The sequence below is a fragment of the Nansenia antarctica genome (assembly GCF_963989245.1).
Source record: "Nansenia antarctica genome assembly, chromosome: 7".
Classification (NCBI taxonomy): Eukaryota; Metazoa; Chordata; class Actinopteri; order Argentiniformes; family Microstomatidae; genus Nansenia; species Nansenia antarctica.
In genome coordinates, this window is record NC_137677.1 from 44,122,995 (window position 1) to 44,146,406 (window position 23,412).

Below are 23,412 nucleotides of genomic sequence, written 5' to 3' on the forward strand. Positions count from 1 at the left end.
GGCGGTGTCAAGATCAACTGAGAAAACACAGAGATTATATCAATGAAATAAATGTGGTGTTAAAGGCCCAATGAAAGTCTAACACCCAATAGTGTTCAAGGCCCAACTGATTTGTTGCTGTCTGTATTCATGACATGATCGGCGGTAATATGATTAGACATACCTAACACTGTTGTTGATTCTGGAGTAACTTCAATTCCCACTGCCTCCACTGAGGACAGGAGTTGCTGTTGGACACTGGGAAGGTCAGTGAAGTCAGACACAGACAGAGCATAACTGGGATCATGGGATATCCTCTGCAATTCTCTGCTATCAGAGCTCCTTGTTCCAATTCCATAGATCAAGACCCCCAGCTCCTTCAGAGCAGAGGCTGGTTTGTCAACATTGTCAAAGGACCTTCCACCACTCAGCAGTATCAGAATCTGTGGAACACCTTCCAAGCGCCTACTTCCAGCAGACGCAGTGAAGACATTGTCCCTCACATACTGAAGAGCTGCCCCAGTGTTGAGGGGTCTCCCGCCTTTGTGCCTCAGACCTCTGACAGTGTCAAGAATCTCTCCCTTTGTTGTGTATGTGTTCAGATAGAATTGTGCGGTTGGATCTCTGCTGTACTGAACCACTGAGACTCGATCTTTGTTCACATCCACATTGAGTGTCTCCACTACTCTTTGGACAAAGTCCCGCATAGCTGGGAATCCATTCCTAGTGGCATCAGATCCATCCAGCAAGAACACAACATCCCTCCTGGGAGCACGATGCTCAACTATAGAATATCAAAGTTCGAAAGAGAGTAATATTACATGCTGCATATGGTATAGACAGGAAACAGCTACTAAATTATTAAGACTGTACGTTTTTCCAATATTGGTTAGACATTTAATTAGATGTGTAATTACACGATAATGAGGACAGTCTAAAGTGTTACTTAATTGTCTTACCTATTAATGTCGGTGTTGTGCGTGTGCCCTGTACACCGACTGTGCTCATGGCAGAAAGTAGCTGCTCTTGGACATTGGGGAGGTCAGTGAATTCAGACACTGAGAGAGCAAGACTAGGTTCAGAGGATATCTTTTGCAATTCTCTGCTATCAGAGCCCCTTGTTCCGATTCCAAACACCAAGACCCCAAGCTCCTTGAGAGCAGATGCCGGTGTATTTACATTGTCAAAGGACCTTCCACCACTCAGCACAATCAGTATCTGAGGGACGCCCTCTTGGCGTCTGCTTCCAGAGGAGGCAGTAAAGACATTGTCCCTCACGTACTGGAGTGCTGCCCCGGTGTTGAGGGGTCTACCTCCTTTGTGCCTCAAGCCTCTAACAAGGTCAAGAATGTCCTCCTTTGTGTTGTAAGTGTTCAGATAGAAATCGACTTGTTGATCTCTACTGTACTGAACCACAGACACACGGTCTTTGTTCTCCTCCACATTGAGTTTCTCCACCACTCTCTGAACAAAGTCACGCATTGCTGGGAATCCATTCCTTGTGCTGTCAGAACCATCCAGAAGGAATACCACATCCTTTCTGGCGGTTCTTTGCTCCACTAGGAGTATTAGAAGTAAAAAGAGAAAATTATGTCAACATTTTTTCATTGAACCTGAGTCTGAAATATATGTGTTATTTTACTTTTCTTACATATCCGAAGAGACATTTCAGAAATGCCTAAAGGATTATCCATATAAGCTTACCTATGACTGTCGGGGTTGTGGGTGTCACCTCAACAAGTCCAGTTTTTAATGAGGAGAAAAACTGCTGCTGGACAGTGGGGAGGTCAGAGAATTCAGACACAGATTGGGCATAACTAGGATCAGTGGCAATCTTTTCAACCTCTCTGCTGGAATTTCTGGTTCCAATGCCAAATATCAAGACGCCACTCTGTTTGAGGGCAGAGGCTGGAGTTTCAACATTATCACTTGACTGCCCGCCACTCAGCAGAATCAGTAACTGAGGGACGCCCTCTTGGCGTCTGCTTCCAGAGGAGGCAGTAAAGACATTGTCCCTCACGTACTGGAGAGCTGCCCCGGTGTTGAGGGGTCTACCTCCTTTGTGCCTGAGGCCTGTAAGAGTGTCAAGAATTTCCTCCTTTGTGTTGTAAGTGTTCAGATAGAAATGGACTTGTTGATCTCTACTGTACTGAACCACAGACACACGGTCTTTGTTCTCCTCCACATTGAGTTTCTCCACCACTCTCTGAACAAAGTCACGCATTGCTGGGAATCCATTCCTTGTGCCGTCAGAACCATCCAGAAGGAACACCACATCCTTTCTGGCTGTGTCAAGATCAACTGAGAAAACACAGAGATTATATCAATGAAATAAATGTGGTGTTAAAGGCCCAATGAAAGTCTAACACCCAATAGTGTTCAAGGCCCAACTGATTTGTTGCTGTCTGTATTCATGACATGATCGGCGGTAATATGATTAGACATACCTAACACTGTTGTTGATTCTGGAGTAACTTCAATTCCCACTGCCTCCACTGAGGACAGGAGTTGCTGTTGGACACTGGGAAGGTCAGTGAAGTCAGACACAGACAGAGCATAACTGGGATCATGGGATATCCTCTGCAATTCTCTGCTATCAGAGCTCCTTGTTCCAATTCCATAGATCAAGACCCCCAGCTCCTTCAGAGCAGAGGCTGGTTTGTCAACATTGTCAAAGGACCTTCCACCACTCAGCAGTATCAGAATCTGTGGAACACCTTCCAAGCGCCTACTTCCAGCAGACGCAGTGAAGACATTGTCCCTCACATACTGAAGAGCTGCCCCAGTGTTGAGGGGTCTCCCGCCTTTGTGCCTCAGACCTCTGACAGTGTCAAGAATCTCTCCCTTTGTTGTGTATGTGTTCAGATAGAATTGTGCGGTTGGATCTCTGCTGTACTGAACCACTGAGACTCGATCTTTGTTCACATCCACATTGAGTGTCTCCACTACTCTTTGGACAAAGTCCCGCATAGCTGGGAATCCATTCCTAGTGGCATCAGATCCATCCAGCAAGAACACAACATCCCTCCTGGGAGCACGATGCTCAACTACAGAATATCAAAGTTCGAAAGAGAGTAATATTACATGCTGCATATGGTATAGACAGGAAACAGCTACTAAATTATCAAGACTGTACGTTTTTCCAATATTGGTTAGACTTTTAATTACATGTGTAATTACACGATAATGAGGACAGTCTAAAGTGTTACGTAATTGTCTTACCTATTAATGTCGGTGTTGTGCGTGTGCCCTGTACACCGACTGTGCTCATGGCAGAAAGTAGCTGCTCTTGGACATTGGGGAGGTCAGTGAATTCAGACACTGAGAGAGCAAGACTAGGTTCAGAGGATATCTTTTGCAATTCTCTGCTATCAGAGCCCCTTGTTCCGATTCCAAACACCAAGACCCCAAGCTCCTTGAGAGCAGATGCCGGTGTATCTACATTGTCAAAGGACCTTCCACCACTCAGCACAATCAGTATCTGAGGGACGCCCTCTTGGCGTCTGCTTCCAGAGGAGGCAGTAAAGACATTGTCCCTCACGTACTGGAGTGCTGCCCCGGTGTTGAGGGGTCTACCTCCTTTGTGCCTCAAGCCTCTAACAAGGTCAAGAATGTCCTCCTTTGTGTTGTAAGTGTTCAGATAGAAATTGACTTGTTGATCTCTACTGTACTGAACCACAGACACACGGTCTTTGTTCTCCTCCACATTGAGTTTCTCCACCACTCTCTGAACAAAGTCACGCATTGCTGGGAATCCATTCCTTGTGCCGTCAGAACCATCCAGAAGGAATACCACATCCTTTCTGGCGGTTCTTTGCTCCACTAGGAGTATTAGAAGTAAAAAGAGAAAATTATGTCAACATTTTTTCATTGAACCTGAGTCTGAAATATATGTGTTATTTTACTTTTCTTACATATCCGAAGAGACATTTCAGAAATGCCTAAAGGAATATCCATATAAGCTTACCTATGACTGTCGGGGTTGTGGGTGTCACCTCAACAAGTCCAGTTTTTAGCGAGGAGAAAAACTGCTGCTGGACAGTAGGGAGGTCAGAGAATTCAGACACAGATTGGGCATAACTAGGATCAGTGGCAATCTTTTCAACCTCTCTGCTGGAATTTCTGGTTCCAATGCCAAATATCAAGACGCCACTCTGTTTGAGGGCAGAGGCTGGAGTTTCAACATTATCACTTGACTGCCCGCCACTCAGCAGAATCAGTAACTGAGGGACGCCCTCTTGGCGTCTGCTTCCAGAGGAGGCAGTAAAGACATTGTCCCTCACGTACTGGAGAGCTGCCCCGGTGTTGAGGGGTCTACCTCCTTTGTGCCTGAGGCCTGTAAGAGTGTCAAGAATTTCCTCCTTTGTGTTGTAAGTGTTCAGATAGAAATGGACTTCTTGATCTCTACTGTACTGAACCACAGACACACGGTCTTTGTTGTCCTCCACATTGAGTTTCTCCACCACTCTCTGAACAAAGTCACGCATAGCTGGGAATCCATTCCTTGTGCTGTCAGAACCATCCAGAAGGAATACCACATCCTTTCTGGCGGTGTCAAGATCAACTGAGAAAACACAGAGATTATATCAATGAAATAAATGTGGTGTTAAAGGCCCAATGAAAGTCTAACACCCAATAGTGTTCAAGGCCCAACTGATTTGTTGCTGTCAGTATTCATGACATGATCGGCGGTAATATGATTAGACATACCTAACACTGTTGTTGATTCTGGAGTAACTTCAATTCCCACTGCCTCCACTGAGGACAGGAGTTGCTGTTGGACACTGGGAAGGTCAGTGAAGTCAGACACAGACAGAGCATAACTGGGATCATGGGATATCCTCTGCAATTCTCTGCTATCAGAGCTCCTTGTTCCAATTCCGTAGACCAAGACCCCAAGCTCCTTCAGAGCAGAGGCTGGTTTGTCAACATTGTCAAAGGACCTTCCACCACTCAGCAGTATCAGAATCTGTGGAACACCTTCCAAGCGCCTACTTCCAGCAGACGCAGTGAAGACATTGTCCCTCACATACTGAAGAGCTGCCCCAGTGTTGAGGGGTCTCCCGCCTTTGTGCCTCAGACCTCTGACAGTGTCAAGAATCTCTCCCTTTGTTGTGTATGTGTTCAGATAGAATTGTGCGGTTGGATCTCTGCTGTACTGAACCACTGAGACTCGATCTTTGTTCACATCCACATTGAGTGTCTCCACTACTCTTTGGACAAAGTCCCGCATAGCTGGGAATCCATTCCTAGTGGCATCAGATCCATCCAGCAAGAACACAACATCCCTCCTGGGAGCAAGATGCTCAACTACAGAATATCAAAGTTCGAAAGAGAGTAATATTACATGCTGCATATGGTATAGACAGGAAACAGCTACTAAATTATCAAGACTGTACGTTTTTCCAATATTGGTTAGACTTTTAATTACATGTGTAATTACACGATAATGAGGACAGTCTAAAGTGTTACGTAATTGTCTTACCTATTAATGTCGGTGTTGTGCGTGTGCCCTGTACACCGACTGTGCTCATGGCAGAAAGTAGCTGCTCTTGGACATTGGGGAGGTCAGTGAATTCAGACACTGAGAGAGCAAGACTAGGTTCAGAGGATATCTTTTGCAATTCTCTGCTATCAGAGCCCCTTGTTCCGATTCCAAACACCAAGACCCCAAGCTCCTTGAGAGCAGATGCCGGTGTATCTACATTGTCAAAGGACCTTCCACCACTCAGCACAATCAGTATCTGAGGGACGCCCTCTTGGCGTCTGCTTCCAGAGGAGGCAGTAAAGACATTGTCCCTCACGTACTGGAGTGCTGCCCCGGTGTTGAGGGGTCTACCTCCTTTGTGCCTCAAGCCTCTAACAGTGTCAAGAATGTCCTCCTTTGTGTTGTAAGTGTTCAGATAGAAATCGACTTGTTGATCTCTACTGTACTGAACCACAGACACACGGTCTTTGTTCTCCTCCACATTGAGTTTCTCCACCACTCTCTGAACAAAGTCACGCATTGCTGGGAATCCATTCCTTGTGCTGTCAGAACCATCCAGAAGGAATACCACATCCTTTCTGGCAGTTCTTTGCTCCACTAGGAGTATTAGAAGTAAAAAGAGAAAATTATGTCAACATTTTTTCATTGAACCTGAGTCTGAAATATATGTGTTCTTTTACATTTCTTACATTTTCGAAGAGACATTTCAGAAATGCCTAAAGGATTATCCATATAAGCTTACCTATGACTGTCGGGGTTGTGGGTGTCACCTCAACAAGTCCAGTTTTTAGCGAGGAGAAAAACTGCTGCTGGACAGTGGGGAGGTCAGAGAATTCAGACACAGATTGGGCATAACTAGGATCAGTGGCAATCTTTTCAACCTCTCTGCTGGAATTTCTGGTTCCAATGCCAAATATCAAGACGCCACTCTGTTTGAGGGCAGAGGCTGGAGTTTCAACGTTATCACTGGACTTCCCGCCACTCAGCAGGATTAGTATCTGAGGGACGCCCTCTTGGCGTCTGCTTCCAGAGGAGGCAGTAAAGACATTGTCCCTCACGTACTGGAGAGCTGCCCCGGTGTTGAGGGGTCTACCTCCTTTGTGCCTGAGGCCTGTAAGAGTATCAAGAATTTCCTGTTTTGTTGTGTATGTGTTCAGATAGAATTGTGCGGTTGGATCTCTGCTGTATTGAACCACTGAGACTCGATCTTTGTTCACATCCACATTGAGTGTCTCCACTACTCTTTGGACAAAATCCCGCATTGCTGGGAATCCATTCCTAGTGGCATCAGATCCATCCAGCAAGAACACAACATCCCTCCTGGGAGCCCGATGCTCAACTACAGAATATCAAAGTTCGAAAGAGAGTAATACATGCTGCATATGGTATAGACAGGAAACAGCTACTAAATTATCAAGACTGTACGTTTTTCCAATATTGGTTAGACTTTTAATGACATGTGTAATTACATGATAATAAAGACAGTCTAAAGTGTTACGTAATTGTCTTACCTATTAATGTTGGTGTTGTGCGTGTGCCCTGTACACCGACTGTGCTCACGGCAGAAAGTAGCTGCTCTTGGATATTGGGGAGGTCAGTGAATTCAGACACTGAGAGAGCAAGACTAGGTTCAGAGGATATCTTTTGCAATTCTCTGCTATCAGAGCCCCTTGTTCCGATTCCAAACACCAAGACCCCAAGCTCCTTGAGAGCAGATGCCGGTGTATCTACATTGTCAAAGGACCTTCCACCACTCAGCACAATCAGTATCTGAGGGACTGCCTCTTGGCGTCTGCTTCCAGAGGAGGCAGTAAAGACATTGTCCCTCACGTACTGGAGTGCTGCCCCGGTGTTGAGGGGTCTACCTCCTTTGTGCCTCAAGCCTCTAACAGTGTCAAGAATGTCCTCCTTTGTGCTGTAAGTGTTCAGATAGAAATCGACTTGTTGATCTCTACTGTACTGAACCACAGACACACGGTCTTTGTTCTCCTCCACATTGAGTTTCTCCACCACTCTCTGAACAAAGTCACGCATTGCTGGGAATCCATTCCTTGTGCCGTCAGAACCATCCAGAAGGAATACCACATCCTTTCTGGCGGTTCTTTGCTCCACTAGGAGTATTAGAAGTAAAAAGAGAAAATGTCAACATTTTTTCATTGAACCTGAGTCTGAAATATATGTGTTATTTTACTTTTCTTACATATCCCAAGAGATATTTCAGAAATGCCTAAAGGATTATCTATATAAGCTTACCTATGACTGTCGGGGTTGTGGGTGTCACCTCAACAAGTCCAGTTTTTAGCGAGGAGAAAAACTGCTGCTGGACAGTGGGGAGGTCAGAGAATTCAGACACAGATTGGGCATAACTAGGATCAGTGGCAATCTTTTCAACCTCTTTGCTGGAATTTCGGGTTCCAATGCCAAATATCAAGACGCCACTCTGTTTGAGGGCAGAGGCTGGAGTTTCAACATTATCACTGGACCGCCCACCACTCAGCAGAATCAGTAACTGAGGGACGCCCTCTTGGCGTCTGCTTCCAGAGGAGGCAGTAAAGACATTGTCCCTCACGTACTGGAGAGCTGCCCCGGTGTTGAGGGGTCTACCTCCTTTGTGCCTGAGGCGTGTAAGAGTGTCAAGAATTTCCTCCTTTGTGTTGTAAGTGTTCAGATAGAAATGGACTTCTTGATCTCTACTGTACTGAACCACAGAAACACGGTCTTTGTTGTCCTCCACATTGAGTTTCTCCACCACTCTCTGAACAAAGTCACGCATTGCTGGGAATCCATTCCTTGTGCCGTCAGAACCATCCAGAAGGAATACCACATCCTTTCTGGCGGTGTCAAGATCAACTGAGAAAACACAGAGATTATATCAATGAAATAAATGTGGTGTTAAAGGCCCAATGAAAGTCTAACACCCAATAGTGTTCAAGGCCCAACTGATTTGTTGCTGTCATTATTCATGACATGATGGACAGTAATATGATTAGACATACCTAACACTGTTGTTGATTCTGGAGTACCTTCTGGAGTAATTCCCACTGCCTCCACTGAGGACAGGAGTTGCTGTTGGACACTGGGAAGGTCAGTGAAGTCAGACACAGACAGAGCATAACTGGGATCATGGGATATCCTCTGCAATTCTCTGCTATCAGAGCTCCTTGTTCCAATTCCATAGACCAAGACCCCCAGCTCCTTCAGAGCAGAGGCTGGTTTGTCAACATTGTCAAAGGACCTTCCACCACTCAGCAGTATCAGAATCTGTGGAACACCTTCCAAGCGCCTACTTCCAGCAGACGCAGTGAAGACATTGTCCCTCACATACTGAAGAGCTGCCCCAGTGTTGAGGGGTCTCCCGCCTTTGTGCCTCAGACCTCTGACAGTGTCAAGAATCTCTCCCTTTGTTGTGTATGTGTTCAGATAGAATTGTGCAGTTGGATCTCTGCTGTACTGAACCACTGAGACTCGATCTTTGTTCACATCCACATTGAGTGTCTCCACTACTCTTTGGACAAAGTCCCGCATAGCTGGGAATCCATTCCTAGTGGCATCAGATCCATCCAGCAAGAACACAACATCCCTCCTGGGACCCCGATGCTCAACTACGGAATATTAATGTTTGAAAGAGAGCAATATTACATGCTGCATATGGTACAGAGAGGAAAAAGCTACTAAATTATCAAGACTGTACGTTTTTCCAATATTGGTTAGACTTTTAATTACATGTGTAATTACACGATAATGAGGACAGTCTAAAGTGTTACGTAATTGTCTTACCTATTAATATCGGTGTTGTGCGTGTGCCCTGTACACCGACTGTGCTCATGGCAGAAAGTAGCTGCTCTTGGACATTGGGGAGGTCAGTGAATTCAGACACTGAGAGAGCAAGACTAGGTTCAGAGGATATCTTTTGCAATTCTCTGCTATCAGAGCCCCTTGTTCCGATTCCAAACACCAAGACCCCAAGCTCTTTGAGAGCAGATGCCGGTGTATCTACATTGTCAAAGGACCTTCCACCACTCAGCACAATCAGTATCTGAGGGACGCCCTCTTGGCGTCTGCTTCCAGAGGAGGCAGTAAAGACATTGTCCCTCACGTACTGGAGTGCTGCCCCGGTGTTGAGGGGTCTACCTCCTTTGTGCCTCAAGCCTCTAACAGTGTCAAGAATGTCCTCCTTTGTGTTGTAAGTGTTCAGATAGAAATCGACTTGTTGATCTCTACTGTACTGAACCACAGACACACGGTCTTTGTTCTCCTCCACATTGAGTTTCTCCACCACTCTCTGAACAAAGTCACGCATTGCTGGGAATCCATTCCTTGTGCCGTCAGAACCATCCAGAAGGAATACCACATCCTTTCTGGCGGTTCTTTGCTCCACTAGGAGTATTAGAAGTAAAAAGAGAAAATGTCAACATTTTTTCATTGAACCTGAGTCTGAAATATATGTGTTATTTTACTTTTCTTACATATCCCAAGAGATATTTCAGAAATGCCTAAAGGATTATCTATATAAGCTTACCTATGACTGTCGGGGTTGTGGGTGTCACCTCAACAAGTCCAGTTTTTAGCGAGGAGAAAAACTGCTGCTGGACAGTGGGGAGGTCAGAGAATTCAGACACAGATTGGGCATAACTAGGATCAGTGGCAATCTTTTCAACCTCTTTGCTGGAATTTCGGGTTCCAATGCCAAATATCAAGACGCCACTCTGTTTGAGGGCAGAGGCTGGAGTTTCAACATTATCACTGGACCGCCCACCACTCAGCAGAATCAGTAACTGAGGGACACCCTCTTGGCGTCTGCTTCCAGAGGAGGCAGTAAAGACATTGTCCCTCACGTACTGGAGAGCTGCCCCGGTGTTGAGGGGTCTACCTCCTTTGTGCCTGAGGCGTGTAAGAGTGTCAAGAATTTCCTCCTTTGTGTTGTAACTGTTCAGATAGAAATGGACTTCTTGATCTCTACTGTACTGAACCACAGAAACACGGTCTTTGTTGTCCTCCACATTGAGTTTCTCCACCACTCTCTGAACAAAGTCACGCATTGCTGGGAATCCATTCCTTGTGCCATCAGAACCATCCAGAAGGAATACCACATCCTTTCTGGCGGTGTCAAGATCAACTGAGAAAACACAGAGATTATATCAATGAAATAAATGTGGTGTTAAAGGCCCAATGAAAGTCTAACACCCAATAGTGTTCAAGGCCCAACTGATTTGTTGCTGTCATTATTCATGACATGATGGACAGTAATATGATTAGACATACCTAACACTGTTGTTGATTCTGGAGTACCTTCTGGAGTAATTCCCACTGCCTCCACTGAGGACAGGAGTTGCTGTTGGACACTGGGAAGGTCAGTGAAGTCAGACACAGACAGAGCATAACTGGGATCATGGGATATCCTCTGCAATTCTCTGCTATCAGAGCTCCTTGTTCCAATTCCATAGACCAAGACCCCCAGCTCCTTCAGAGCAGAGGCTGGTTTGTCAACATTGTCAAAGGACCTTCCACCACTCAGCAGTATCAGAATCTGTGGAACACCTTCCAAGCGCCTACTTCCAGCAGACGCAGTGAAGACATTGTCCCTCACATACTGAAGAGCTGCCCCAGTGTTGAGGGGTCTCCCGCCTTTGTGCCTCAGACCTCTGACAGTGTCAAGAATCTCTCCCTTTGTTGTGTATGTGTTCAGATAGAATTGTGCGGTTGGATCTCTGCTGTACTGAACCACTGAGACTCGATCTTTGTTCACATCCACATTGAGTGTCTCCACTACTCTTTGGACAAAGTCCCGCATAGCTGGGAATCCATTCCTAGTGGCATCAGATCCATCCAGCAAGAACACAACATCCCTCCTGGGAGCCCGATGCTCAACTACAAAATATCAAAGTTCGAAAGAGAGTAATATTACATGCTGCATATGGTATAGACAGGAAACAGCTACTAAATTATCAAGACTGTACGTTTTTCCAATATTGGTTAGACTTTTAATTACATGTGTAATTACACGATAATGAGGACAGTCTAAAGTGTTACGGAATTGTCTTACCTATTAATGTCGGTGTTGTGCGTGTGCCCTGTACACCGACTGTGCTCATGGCAGAAAGTAGCTGGTCTTGGACATTGGGGAGGTCAGTGAATTCAGACACTGAGAGAGCAAGACTAGGTTCAGAGGATATCTTTTGCAATTCTCTGCTATCAGAGGCCCTTGTTCCGATTCCAAACACCAAGACCCCAAGCTCCTTGAGAGCAGATGCCGGTGTATCTACATTGTCAAAGGACCTTCCACCACTCAGCACAATCAGTATCTGAGGGACGCCCTCTTGGCGTCTGCTTCCAGAGGAGGCAGTAAAGACATTGTCCCTCACGTACTGGAGTGCTGCCCCGGTGTTGAGGGGTCTACCTCCTTTGTGCCTCAAGCCTCTAACAGTGTCAAGAATGTCCTCCTTTGTGTTGTAAGTGTTCAGATAGAAATCGACTTGTTGATCTCTACTGTACTGAACCACAGACACACGGTCTTTGTTCTCCTCCACATTGAGTTTCTCCACCACTCTCTGAACAAAGTCACGCATTGCTGGGAATCCATTCCTTGTGCCATCAGAACCATCCAGAAGGAATACCACATCCTTTCTGGCAGTTCTTTGCTCCACTAGGAGTATTAGAAGTAAAAAGAGAAAATTATGTCAACATTTTTTCATTGAACCTGAGTCTAAAATATATGTGTTATTTTACTTTTCTTACATATCCGAAGAGACATTTCAGAAATGCCTAAAGGATTATCCATATAAGCTTACCTATGACTGTCGGGGTTGTGGGTGTCACCTCAACAAGTCCAGTTTTTAGCGAGGAGAAAAACTGCTGCTGGACAGTGGGGAGGTCAGAGAATTCAGACACAGATTGGGCATAACTAGGATCAGTGGCAATCTTTTCAACCTCTCTGCTGGAATTTCTGGTTCCAATGCCAAATATCAAGACGCCACTCTGTTTGAGGGCAGAGGCTGGAGTTTCAACATTATCACTGGACTGCCCGCCACTCAGCAGAATCAGTAACTGAGGGACGCCCTCTTGGCGTCTGCTTCCAGAGGAGGCAGTAAAGACATTGTCCCTCACGTACTGGAGAGCTGCCCCGGTGTTGAGGGGTCTACCTCCTTTGTGCCTGAGGCCTGTAAGAGTGTCAAGAATTTCCTCCTTTGTGTTGTAAGTGTTCAGATAGAAATGGACTTCTTGATCTCTACTGTACTGAACCACAGACACACGGTCTTTGTTCTCCTCCACATTGAGTTTCTCCACCACTCTCTGAACAAAGTCACGCATTGCTGGGAATCCATTCCTTGTGCCATCAGAACCATCCAGAAGGAATACCACATCCTTTCTGGCGGTGTCAAGATCAACTGAGAAAACACAGAGATTATATCAATGAAATAAATGTGGTGTTAAAGGCCCAATGAAAGTCTAACACCTAATAGTGTTCAAGGCCCAAGTGATTTGTTGCTGTCTGTATTCATGACATGATCGGCGGTAATATGATTAGACATACCTAGCACTGTTGTTGATACTGGAGTACCTTCTGGAGTAATTTCAATTCCCACTGCCTCCACTGAGGACAGGAGTTGCTGTTGGACACTGGGAAGGTCAGTGAAGTCAGACACAGACAGAGCATAACTGGGATCATGTGATATCCTCTGCAATTCTCTGCTATCAGAGCTCCTTGTTCCAATTCCGTAGACCAAGACCCCAAGCTCCTTCAGAGCAGAGGCTGGTTTGTCAACATTGTCAAAGGACCTTCCACCACTCAGCAGTATCAGAATCTGTGGAACACCTTCCAAGCGCCTACTTCCAGCAGACGCAGTGAAGACATTGTCCCTCACATACTGAAGAGCTGCCCCAGTGTTGAGGGGTCTCCCGCCTTTGTGCTTCAGACCTCTGACAGTGTCAAGAATCTCTCCCTTTGTTGTGTATGTGTTCAGATAGAATTGTGCGGTTGGATCTCTGCTGTATTGAACCACTGAGACTCGATCTTTGTTCACATCCACATTGAGTGTCTCCACTACTCTTTGGACAAAATCCCGCATTGCTGGGAATCCATTCCTAGTGGCATCAGATCCATCCAGCAAGAACACAACATCCCTCCTGGGAGCCCGATGCTCAACTACAGAATATCAAAGTTCGAAAGAGAGTAATATTACATGCTGCATATGGTATAGACAGGAAACAGCTACTAAATTATCAAGACTGTACGTTTTTCCAATATAGGTTAGACTTTTAATGACATGTGTAATTACATGATAATAAAGACAGACTAAAGTATTACGTAATTGTCTTACCTAATAATGTTGGTGTTGTGCGTGTGCCCTGTACACCGACTGTGCTCACGGCAGAAAGTAGCTGCTCTTGGATATTGGGGAGGTCAGTGAATTCAGACACTGAGAGAGCAAGACTAGGTTCAGAGGATATCTTTTGCAATTCTCTGCTATCAGAGCCCCTTGTTCCGATTCCAAACACCAAGACCCCAAGCTCCTTGAGAGCAGATGCCGGTGTATCTACATTGTCAAAGGACCTTCCACCACTCAGCACAATCAGTATCTGAGGGACTCCCTCTTGGCGTCTGCTTCCAGAGGAGGCAGTAAAGACATTGTCCCTCACGTACTGGAGTGCTGCCCCGGTGTTGAGGGGTCTTCCTCCTTTGTGCCTCAAGCCTCTAACACTATCAAGAATGTCCTCCTTTGTGCTGTAAGTGTTCAGATAGAAATTTACTTGTTGATCTCTACTGTACTGAACCACAGACACACGGTCTTTGTTCTCCTCCACATTGAGTTTCTCCACCACTCTCTGAACAAAGTCACGCATTGCTGGGAATCCATTCCTTGTGCTGTCAGAACCATCCAGAAGGAATACCACATCCTTTCTGGCGGTTCTTTGCTCCACTAGGAGTATTAGAAGTAAAAAGAGAAAATCATGTCAAATAGTTTTCATTGAACCTGAGTCTGAAATATATGTGTGTTGTTTTATTTTTCTTACATATCCCAAGAGATATTTCAGAAATGCCAAACGGTTTATCCACATAAGCTTACCTATGACTGTCGGGGTTGTGGTTGTCACCTCAAGAAGTCCAGTTTTTAGTGAGGAGAAAAACTGCTGCTGAACAGTGGGGAGGATAGAAAATTCAGACACAGATTGGGCATAACTAGGATCAGTGGCAATCTTTTCAACCTCTCTGCTGGAATTTCTGGTTCCAATACCAAATATCAAGACGCCACTCTTTTTGAGGGCAGAGGCTGGTGTTTCAACATTATCACTGGACTGCCCGCCACTCAGCAGAATCAGTAACTGAGGGACGCCCTCTTGGCGTCTGCTTCCAGAGGAGGCAGTAAAGACATTGTCCCTCACGTACTGGAGAGCTGCCCCGGTGTTGAGGGGTCTACCTCCTTTGTGCCTGAGGCCTGTAATAGTGTCAAGAACTTCCTCCTTTGTGTTGTAAGTGTTCAGATAGAAATGGACTTCTTGATCTCTACTGTACTGAACCACAGAAACACGGTCTTTGTTGTCCTCCACATTAAGTATCTCCACCACTTTCTGAACAAAGTCACGCATAGCTGGGAATCCATTCCTTGTGCCATCAGAACCATCCAGAAGGAATACCACATCCTTTCTGGCTGTGTCATGATCAACTGAGAAAACAGAGAGATCATATCAATGAAATAAATGTGGTGTTAAAGGCCAAATTAATGTCTAACACACAATAGTGTTCAAGGCCCAACTGATTTGTTGCTGTCTGTATTCATGACATGATATGATTAGACATACCTAACACTGTTGTTGATTCTAGAGTAACTTCACGTTCCACTGCCTCCACTGAGGACAGGAGTTGCTGTTGGACACTGGGAAGGTCAGTGAAGTCAGACACAGACAGAGCATAACTGGGATTGTGTGATATCCTCTGCAATTCTCTGCTATCAGAGCTCCTTGTTCCAATTCCAAAGACCAAGACCCCGAGCTCCTTCAGAGCAAAGGCTGGTTTGTCAACATTGTCAAAGGACCTTCCACCACTCAGCAGTATCAGAATCTGTGGAACACCTTCCTGGCGCCTACTTCCAGCAGACGCATTGAAGACATTGTCCCTCACATACTGAAGAGCTGCCCCAGTGTTGAGGGGTCTCCCGCCTTTGTGCCTCAGAACTCTGACTGTGTCAAGAATCTCTCCCTTTGTTGTGTATCTGTTCAGATAGAATTGTGCAGTTGGATCTCTGCTGTACTGAACCACTGAGACTCGATCTTTGTTCACATCCACATTGAGTGTCTCTACAACTCTTTGGACAAAGTCCCGCATAGCTGGGAATCCATTCCTAGTGGCATCAGATCCATCCAGCAAGAACACAACATCCCTCTTGGGAGCTCGACGCTCAACTATATCAAAGTTCGAAAGAGAGTAATATTACATACTGCATATGCTACAGACAGGAAAAAACGACTAAATTATGATGACTAGACGTTTTTCCAATATTGGTTAGACTTTTAATTACATATGTAATTACACTCTAATAAGGACAGTCTAAAGTTTTACGTAATTGTCTTACCTATTAATGTCGGTGTTGTGCGTGTGCCCTGTACACCGACTGTGCTCATGGCAGAAAGTAGCTGCTCTTGGACATTGGGGAGGTCAGTGAATTCAGACACTGAGAGAGCAAGACTAGGTTCAGAGGATATCTTTTGCAATTCTCTGCTATCAGAGCCCCTTGTTCCAATTCCAAACACCAAGACCCCAAGCTCCTTGAGAGCAGATGCCGGTGTATCTACATTGTCAAAGGACCTTCCACCACTCAGCACAATCAGTATCTGAGGGACGCCCTCTTGGCGTCTGCTTCCAGAGGAGGCAGTAAAGACATTGTCCCTCACGTACTGGAGTGCTGCCCCGGTGTTGAGGGGTCTACCTCCTTTGTGCCTCAAGCCTCTAACAGTGTCAAGAATGTCCTCCTTTGTGTTGTAAGTGTTCAGATAGAAATTGACTTGTTGATCTCTACTGTACTGAACCACAGACACACGGTCTTTGTTCTCCTCCACATTGAGTTTCTCCACCACTCTCTGAACAAAGTCACGCATTGCTGGGAATCCATTCCTTGTGCTGTCAGAACCATCCAGAAGGAATACCACATCCTTTCTGGCGGTTCTTTGCTCCACTAGGAGTATTAGAAGTAAAAAGAGAAAATTATGTCAACATTTTTTCATTGAACCTGAGTCTGAAATATATGTGTTATTTTACTTTTCTTTCATATCCGAAGAGACATTTCAGAAATGCCTAAAGGATTATCCATATAAGCTTACCTATGACTGTCGGGGTTGTGGGTGTCACCTCAACAAGTCCAGTTTTTAGCGAGGAGAAAAACTGCTGCTGGACAGTGGGGAGGTCAGAGAATTCAGACACAGATTGGGCATAACTAGGATCAGTGGCAATCTTTTCAACCTCTCTGCTGGAATTTCTGGTTCCAATGCCAAATATCAAGACGCCACTCTGTTTGAGGGCAGAGGCTGGAGTTTCAACATTATCACTTGACTGCCCGCCACTCAGCAGAATCAGTAACTGAGGGACGCCCTCTTGGCGTCTGCTTCCAGAGGAGGCAGTAAAGACATTGTCCCTCACGTACTGGAGAGCTGCCCCGGTGTTGAGGGGTCTACCTCCTTTGTGCCTCAAGCCTCTAACAGTGTCAAGAATTTCCTCCTTTGTGTTGTAAGTGTTCAGATAGAAATGGACTTCTTGATCTCTACTGTACTGAACCACAGAAACACGGTCTTTGTTCTCCTCCACATTGAGTTTCTCCACCACTCTCTGAACAAAGTCACGCATTGCTGGGAATCCATTCCTTGTGCTGTCAGAACCATCCAGAAGGAATACCACATCCTTTCTGGCGGTGTCAAGATCAACTGAGAAAACACAGAGATTATATCAATGAAATAAATGTGGTGTTAAAGGCCCAATGAAAGTCTAACACCCAATAGTGTTCAAGGCCCAACTGATTTGTTGCTGTCTGTATTCATGACATGATCGGCGGTAATATGATTAGACATACCTAACACTGTTGTTGATTCTGGAGTAACTTCAATTCCCACTGCCTCCATTGAGGACAGAAGTTGCTGTTGGACACTGGGAAGGTCAGTGAAGTCAGACACAGACAGAGCATAACTGGGATCATGTGATATCCTCTGCAATTCTCTGCTATCAGAGCTCCTTGTTCCAATTCCATAGACCAAGACCCCCAGCTCCTTCAGAGCAGAGGCTGGTTTGTCAACATTGTCAAAGGACCTTCCACCACTCAGCAGTATCAGAATCTGTGAAACACCTTCCAAGCGCCTACTTCCAGCAGACGCAGTGAAGACATTGTCCCTCACATACTGAAGAGCTGCCCCAGTGTTGAGGGGTCTCCCGCCTTTGTGCCTCAGACCTCTGACAGTGTCAAGAATCTCTCCCTTTGTTGTGTATGTGTTCAGATAGAATTGTGCAGTTGGATCTCTGCTGTACTGAACCACTGAGACTCGATCTTTGTTCACATCCACATTGAGTGTCTCCACTACTCTTTGGACAAAGTCCCGCATAGCTGGGAATCCATTCCTAGTGGCATCAGATCCATCCAGCAAGAACACAACATCCCTCCTGGGACCCCGATGCTCAACTACGGAATATTAATGTTTGAAAGAGAGCATATATTATATGCTGCATGCGATACATACAGGAAAAATATTTGGTCACATAGGAATCACCCCTTTCCCCATACTTATACTGGCTAACATTACTACAGAGCTATACATCTAAAATGGAATCATTATGAAAGGCTTCAATGGAAATGAAAATAAGTTATTTTAGGTTTACTTCACTCTGTTACATATTGTTAGTACAATATAACTATAAGTTCAGTGTACAGTTCAGTGTAAAGTGTTACGTAATTGTCTTACCTATTACTGTTGGTGTCATGGGTGTGCCCTGTATAAGTGCTGTGCTCATGGCAGAAAGTAGCTGCTCTTTGACATTGGGGAGGTCAGTGAATTCAGACACTGAGAGAGCATGACTAGGTTCAGAGGATATCTTCCGCAATTCTCTGCTATCAGAGCCCTTTGTTCCAATTCCAAACACCAAGATCCCAAGCTCCTTGAGAGCAGATGCCTGTGTATCTACATTGTCTTTGGACCGTCCACTACTAAGGAGAATGAGTATTTGTTTCACACCTTCTGAGTGTCTGCTCCCAGAGGATGTTGTGAACACATTTTCTTTTACAAATGTCAGAGCTGCCCCTGTGTTGAGCGGTCTGCCGCCTTTGTGTGACAGCCCCCTCACAGAGTTCAACACGTCTTCCTTTCTCAGAAAAGAATTCAAATAGAAATTTGCCACTGCCACATTGCTGAATTGGACCACTGAAACTCTGTCATTATTTTGTGCCACGTTGAGACTTTCAATTACTTTGTGGAGGAAATCTCGAATAGCAGGGAATCCATTTCTTGTATTGTCTGATCCATCCATCAAAAATACTATATCTCTTCTACTGTCATCACTTTCCACTGTTGAAAAAAATATTTTATATATGAAATCAGCTATAAGCCTACTTCATGCAGATAAATGCAATTCGAGTAATTTACGGCAAGTGTCCTAACATCTACAGTGTTTAACTCTTATTAAAATAATGCTATTAGTCAGAATGATCATAAAAATAAACAACTAAAACCACCTATTGAATTTCTTACCAACTCGAGTTGCGTCCGTTGGTCTCACTTGAGCTAGACGTGTCAACAAACTTTGATGAATGTTCTGAAGATTTGCAAAATCCGTGACAGAGTAAGCATAATTTGGATTTGACGAAATTGCCTGCATTTGTACTGAGTCAGTCATTCTTGACCCAATTGCAAATGTTATAACCCCTGATGACTGTAGTGCACCTGCAGGACCTCGAGGAGAGTCCCGAGACCTGCCACCAGCCAGCAGCACAAGGATCTGAAGGGCCCCCTGGTGGTGTCGACTCCCAGCACTAGGAGTGAAAACATGGTCCTTCACAAACTGGAGGGCTGTGCCAGTATACTGAGGCCTTCCGCCCTTGGGTCTCAGTCCTCTGATGGATGTGAGCACATCGTCTCTGGTCTTATGAGTATTCAGGTTGAAGTTCACTGCTGCATTGTTGCTGTACTGCACAACAGCAACTTGATCTTTTCCCTGGTCCAAGTCAAAATGTTCCACCACCATTGCAACAAACTCTCTTATTGCTGAAAATCTACTCCTGACATCATCAGATCCATCAAGGAGGAAAACAATGTCTCTCTTCACACTCGGACCTTTAACTAGGATCAAAATGATTCCACATTAGCAAAATGTGCACATCTATCATGAGACACATACATCACGCATTAGTTACATATTTTTTCAGTTAATTCATAAACATGTAAATATATTTTTTAATAGTCATAATCTCTCAATTTAAAGCTTACACAACCTGCCCTTGTGTAAATTAAAATATATCGAGTCAGTGGGCAATGCCTCTGTAATAAAATGAACTAATTCTATGAAGAGATTGTGATTCTCTGTGAAACAGAGTTAATATTATGCCCTGTGTCACTCACCTAGCACCTCGCCTGGATGTACTGTATCTTTGTGAGAAGCAACTGCAGAAAGCAACTGTTGTGTAATAAGGGTGAGGTCAGAAAACTCCTTGAGCAGGTATGCCTGGTTTGGACTATATGCAAGGCTCTGCATCTCCACTCTATCTGCGTTATTGACCCCAACACTGAACATCACAATTCCAGCTTCCCTCAGTCTCTCTGATGCTGCCAGAGCATCATCTTGAGACTTTCCACCACTCAGCAGAATCAGTATCTGAGGGACGCCCTCTTGTGCTCTGCTCCCAGCAGAGGCAGTAAAGATGTTGTTCTTTACATACTCAAGAGCTTGCCCAGTTTTCAGGGGCCTTCCTCCTTTAAGCCTGACATTGTGTATCCCTGTCATGACATTACTCTTCGATGAGTATGTATTTAGGAAGAAGTTAGTGGTGGGCTCAGTACTGTATTGGACCACAGCAACTTGTGTTTTGTTTGGCCCAACATCTAGATGTTCAACAAATTTGCCGACAAAATCACGAAGTGATTGGGCACCAGCTTGCATATCATCAGACCCATCAAGGAGAAATGTGATATCCATCCTCTGGATATCTGATTTCAAGATAGTGGGCATGTCTGAAATGGGAAAAAATAAACATTTCACAACCAATAGGTATTTCTCTTTGTACATGCTCAGATAGCATCACAATATACTACTATCTCACTGTAATAATCTCTGTGATTTTCTAACTCCCAATGTGTGGGTGACATTATGTATTTATCACTATTTCAGTGATAAATAATAACAACCTTACCGATAGCAGTTGGAAATGTAGGTGTTTCCGGGACACCACTCATTACACCTATCGCTTTAGCGTACATGCTGCCCAGGTCGTTAAAGTTGTTCATTGAAAAAGAGTGGCGGGGTGTAAAAGCTATGGTCTGTAATTCCAGAGTATCAGCATTCTGCGTTCCAAGGATGAGGGTTCTAATTCCATTCCCTCTCAGTGACTGTGCCACCCCTCTTACATCATCACCAGATCTCCCACCACTGAAGAGGAACAGATACTGAGGCACACCCTCTGCACCCCTTCCTCCAGCTGAAGCAGTGAAGACATTGTCTCTGACAAACTGCAGCGCTGCACCAGTATTGAGAGGTCTGCCCACTTTGTGTCTCATGGATCTTATGGAAGTGAGCACATCATTTGTAGAGGAGTAGGAGTTTAGATAGAAATTCGCTGTGGGGTCTCGGCTGTACTGAACAAAGGCCACGCGATCCCCATTCTCCCCCACATTGAGACTCTCCACTATTTTCTCTGCAAAGCCACGGATTGCCTCAAAACCACTTCTAGAGTCACCAGATCCATCAATAAGGAATACTACATCCTTCCTGTCAGAATCTGAAATGAAGGCAAAGAGAAGTTGCAGAGGCACAGGAAAGGAGGGGACAGAAAAGCAGCTGCAGTGCCATCAAAGTCATTGATAACATAAAACATTATCAATAAATAAAATATCTATAGACATGGTATTAAGGTGAAATACAGCATATTCAATCACACTTTACATGAAAATAAAAAATGGCCAGGTCTTACCAAAACTTCTAGTAGGAACAGTTGTCTCAGGCTGGTGAGACGCTTCCTTAACCAATGACAACAGTTCCTGCTGAATAGTGGGCAGGTCGTCATAATCAGTGATAGAGAGGGCGTAATTAGGCTCATGGGATATGGTTTGTAGTTCTAGTGTGTCAGCGTCCCCAGTGCCCACAGTGATTGAAATGACCCCCGAGTCTTTCAGCTTTGTGACAGGCATTCGTATGTCATCACTGGACCTCCCCCCACTCAGCAGAATCAGTAGCTGGGGAACTCTTTCCAAACGTCTGCTTCCAGAAGAGGCAGTGAAGACATTGTCTCTCACGTACATGAGGGCTGCCCCAGTGTTGAGGGGGCTTCCTCCTTTGTGGCTAAGGCCTCTGATAGCATCAAGAACGTCATCTTTTGTTGAGTGTGAGTTCAACTTGAAATTGACTTCTGCTGTGTCACTGTACTGTACCACAGACACACGATCTTTGTTCATGGCTACATCAATTTTCTCCACCACTCTCTGAACAAAGTCTTGGATATCTGGGAACCTCCTCCTGGTATCATCAGAGCCATCAAGTAAAAATACAATGTCCCTCCTGTCATCATCTGCTGCAATCATAAGCAGTCATGAAATGGGTTAATACTCATGAAAAAAGAGTCTACAAATTATACACATAGGGAATTACACACCAAATATTGCCTGTCTTTGTGTAGTGAAATACATTATACAAAACTCCTTTAACTTGCTACAGTATAACTGCTGTCATTGTATCAGATGTAATTCTGTTGTCTTACCCATTAATGTTGGCAAGCTAGTGGATATTTCAACTCTCTCAAGGGCAGAGAACACTTGCTTTTGAACGTTTTGGAGATCATAAAAAGTTGGAGCCGAGAAAGCATAGCTGGGTTCATGTGATATGGTTTGAAGCTCAAGTGCATCAGCATTCTTTATTCCAACCGTTAATGCCATCACACCAATTCCTTTCAGGTTTGTGACGGCATTTCTGACATCATCACTGGACCGCCCGCCACTCAGCAGAATCAGTATCTGAGGGACGCCCTCTTGGCGTCTGCTTCCAGAGGAGGCAGTAAAGACATTGTCCCTCACATACTGGAGTGCTGCCCCGGTGTTGAGGGGTCTACCTCCTTTGTGCCTCAAGACTCTAACATTGTTAAGAATTTCTTCCTTTGTGTTGTAAGTCTTCAGATAGAAATGAACTTCTTGATCTCTACTGTACTGAACCACAGACACACGGTCTTTGTTTCCTCCCACATTGAGGTTCTCCACTCCTCTCTGAACAAATTCACGCATGGCCTCAAATCCATTGCGAGTATCATCAGAGCCGTCCAGTAGAAACACTACATCCCGCTTGGATTCATTTTTCGTTTTATCTAGAGATGCATAGGAATGTGATTCAATACTCTGGGATACTGCTCAACAGAGATTGTGTAGCCTATTATTTGTTACTTGAACTAGTAGTGAAAAACGGACCAATACAGTCATGTATAAAGATGCCTATGTAATATTATGAATGTACTGAATAAGGCAGGGAGACATTCAGTTATTTTCAAGAAGAACAAGACACACAAAACCTTAAATATTATGTTTCAAAGGTGTAGGCAAAGAGACCCAGAGAAATGTAAACGCCTTACCTGGCAGTATAGGTGTAGCCAATAGTTTTGGCTGACGAGGTACTCTTTTTACAAACGACAGAAGTCGCTGTTGAACACTTTCAAGGTCGTTGAACCGAGGGACAGAGAGAGCATAGGAAGGCATATGTGCAATCATCTGGAGCTCTAGTATGT

At 44.8% G+C, this 23,412-nt stretch overlaps 2 protein-coding genes across 2 annotated transcripts in view; both read right to left on the bottom strand.

Annotated features, from left to right (window-relative positions):
- LOC308161836 (collagen alpha-3(VI) chain-like) overlaps window positions 1–23,412 on the bottom strand; it is a gene marked incomplete at its 5' end in the record, with an annotated part of 83,796 nt that overhangs the window by 49,259 nt on the left and 11,125 nt on the right. The window lies entirely within an intron of this gene.
- Window positions 14–19,679, bottom strand: LOC308161841 (collagen alpha-3(VI) chain-like; the record flags this gene model as incomplete). The annotated part of the gene is made up of 13 exons (XM_080535919.1): window positions 14–17; window positions 2,130–2,280; window positions 10,757–11,335; window positions 11,511–12,110; window positions 12,256–12,852; window positions 12,999–13,610; window positions 13,822–14,385; window positions 14,533–15,129; window positions 15,266–15,865; window positions 16,036–16,635; window positions 16,781–17,377; window positions 17,524–18,123; window positions 19,379–19,679. 13 exons carry the CDS (start codon window positions 19,677–19,679, stop codon window positions 14–16), a joined length of 6,402 nt encoding a protein of 2,133 aa, XP_080392045.1.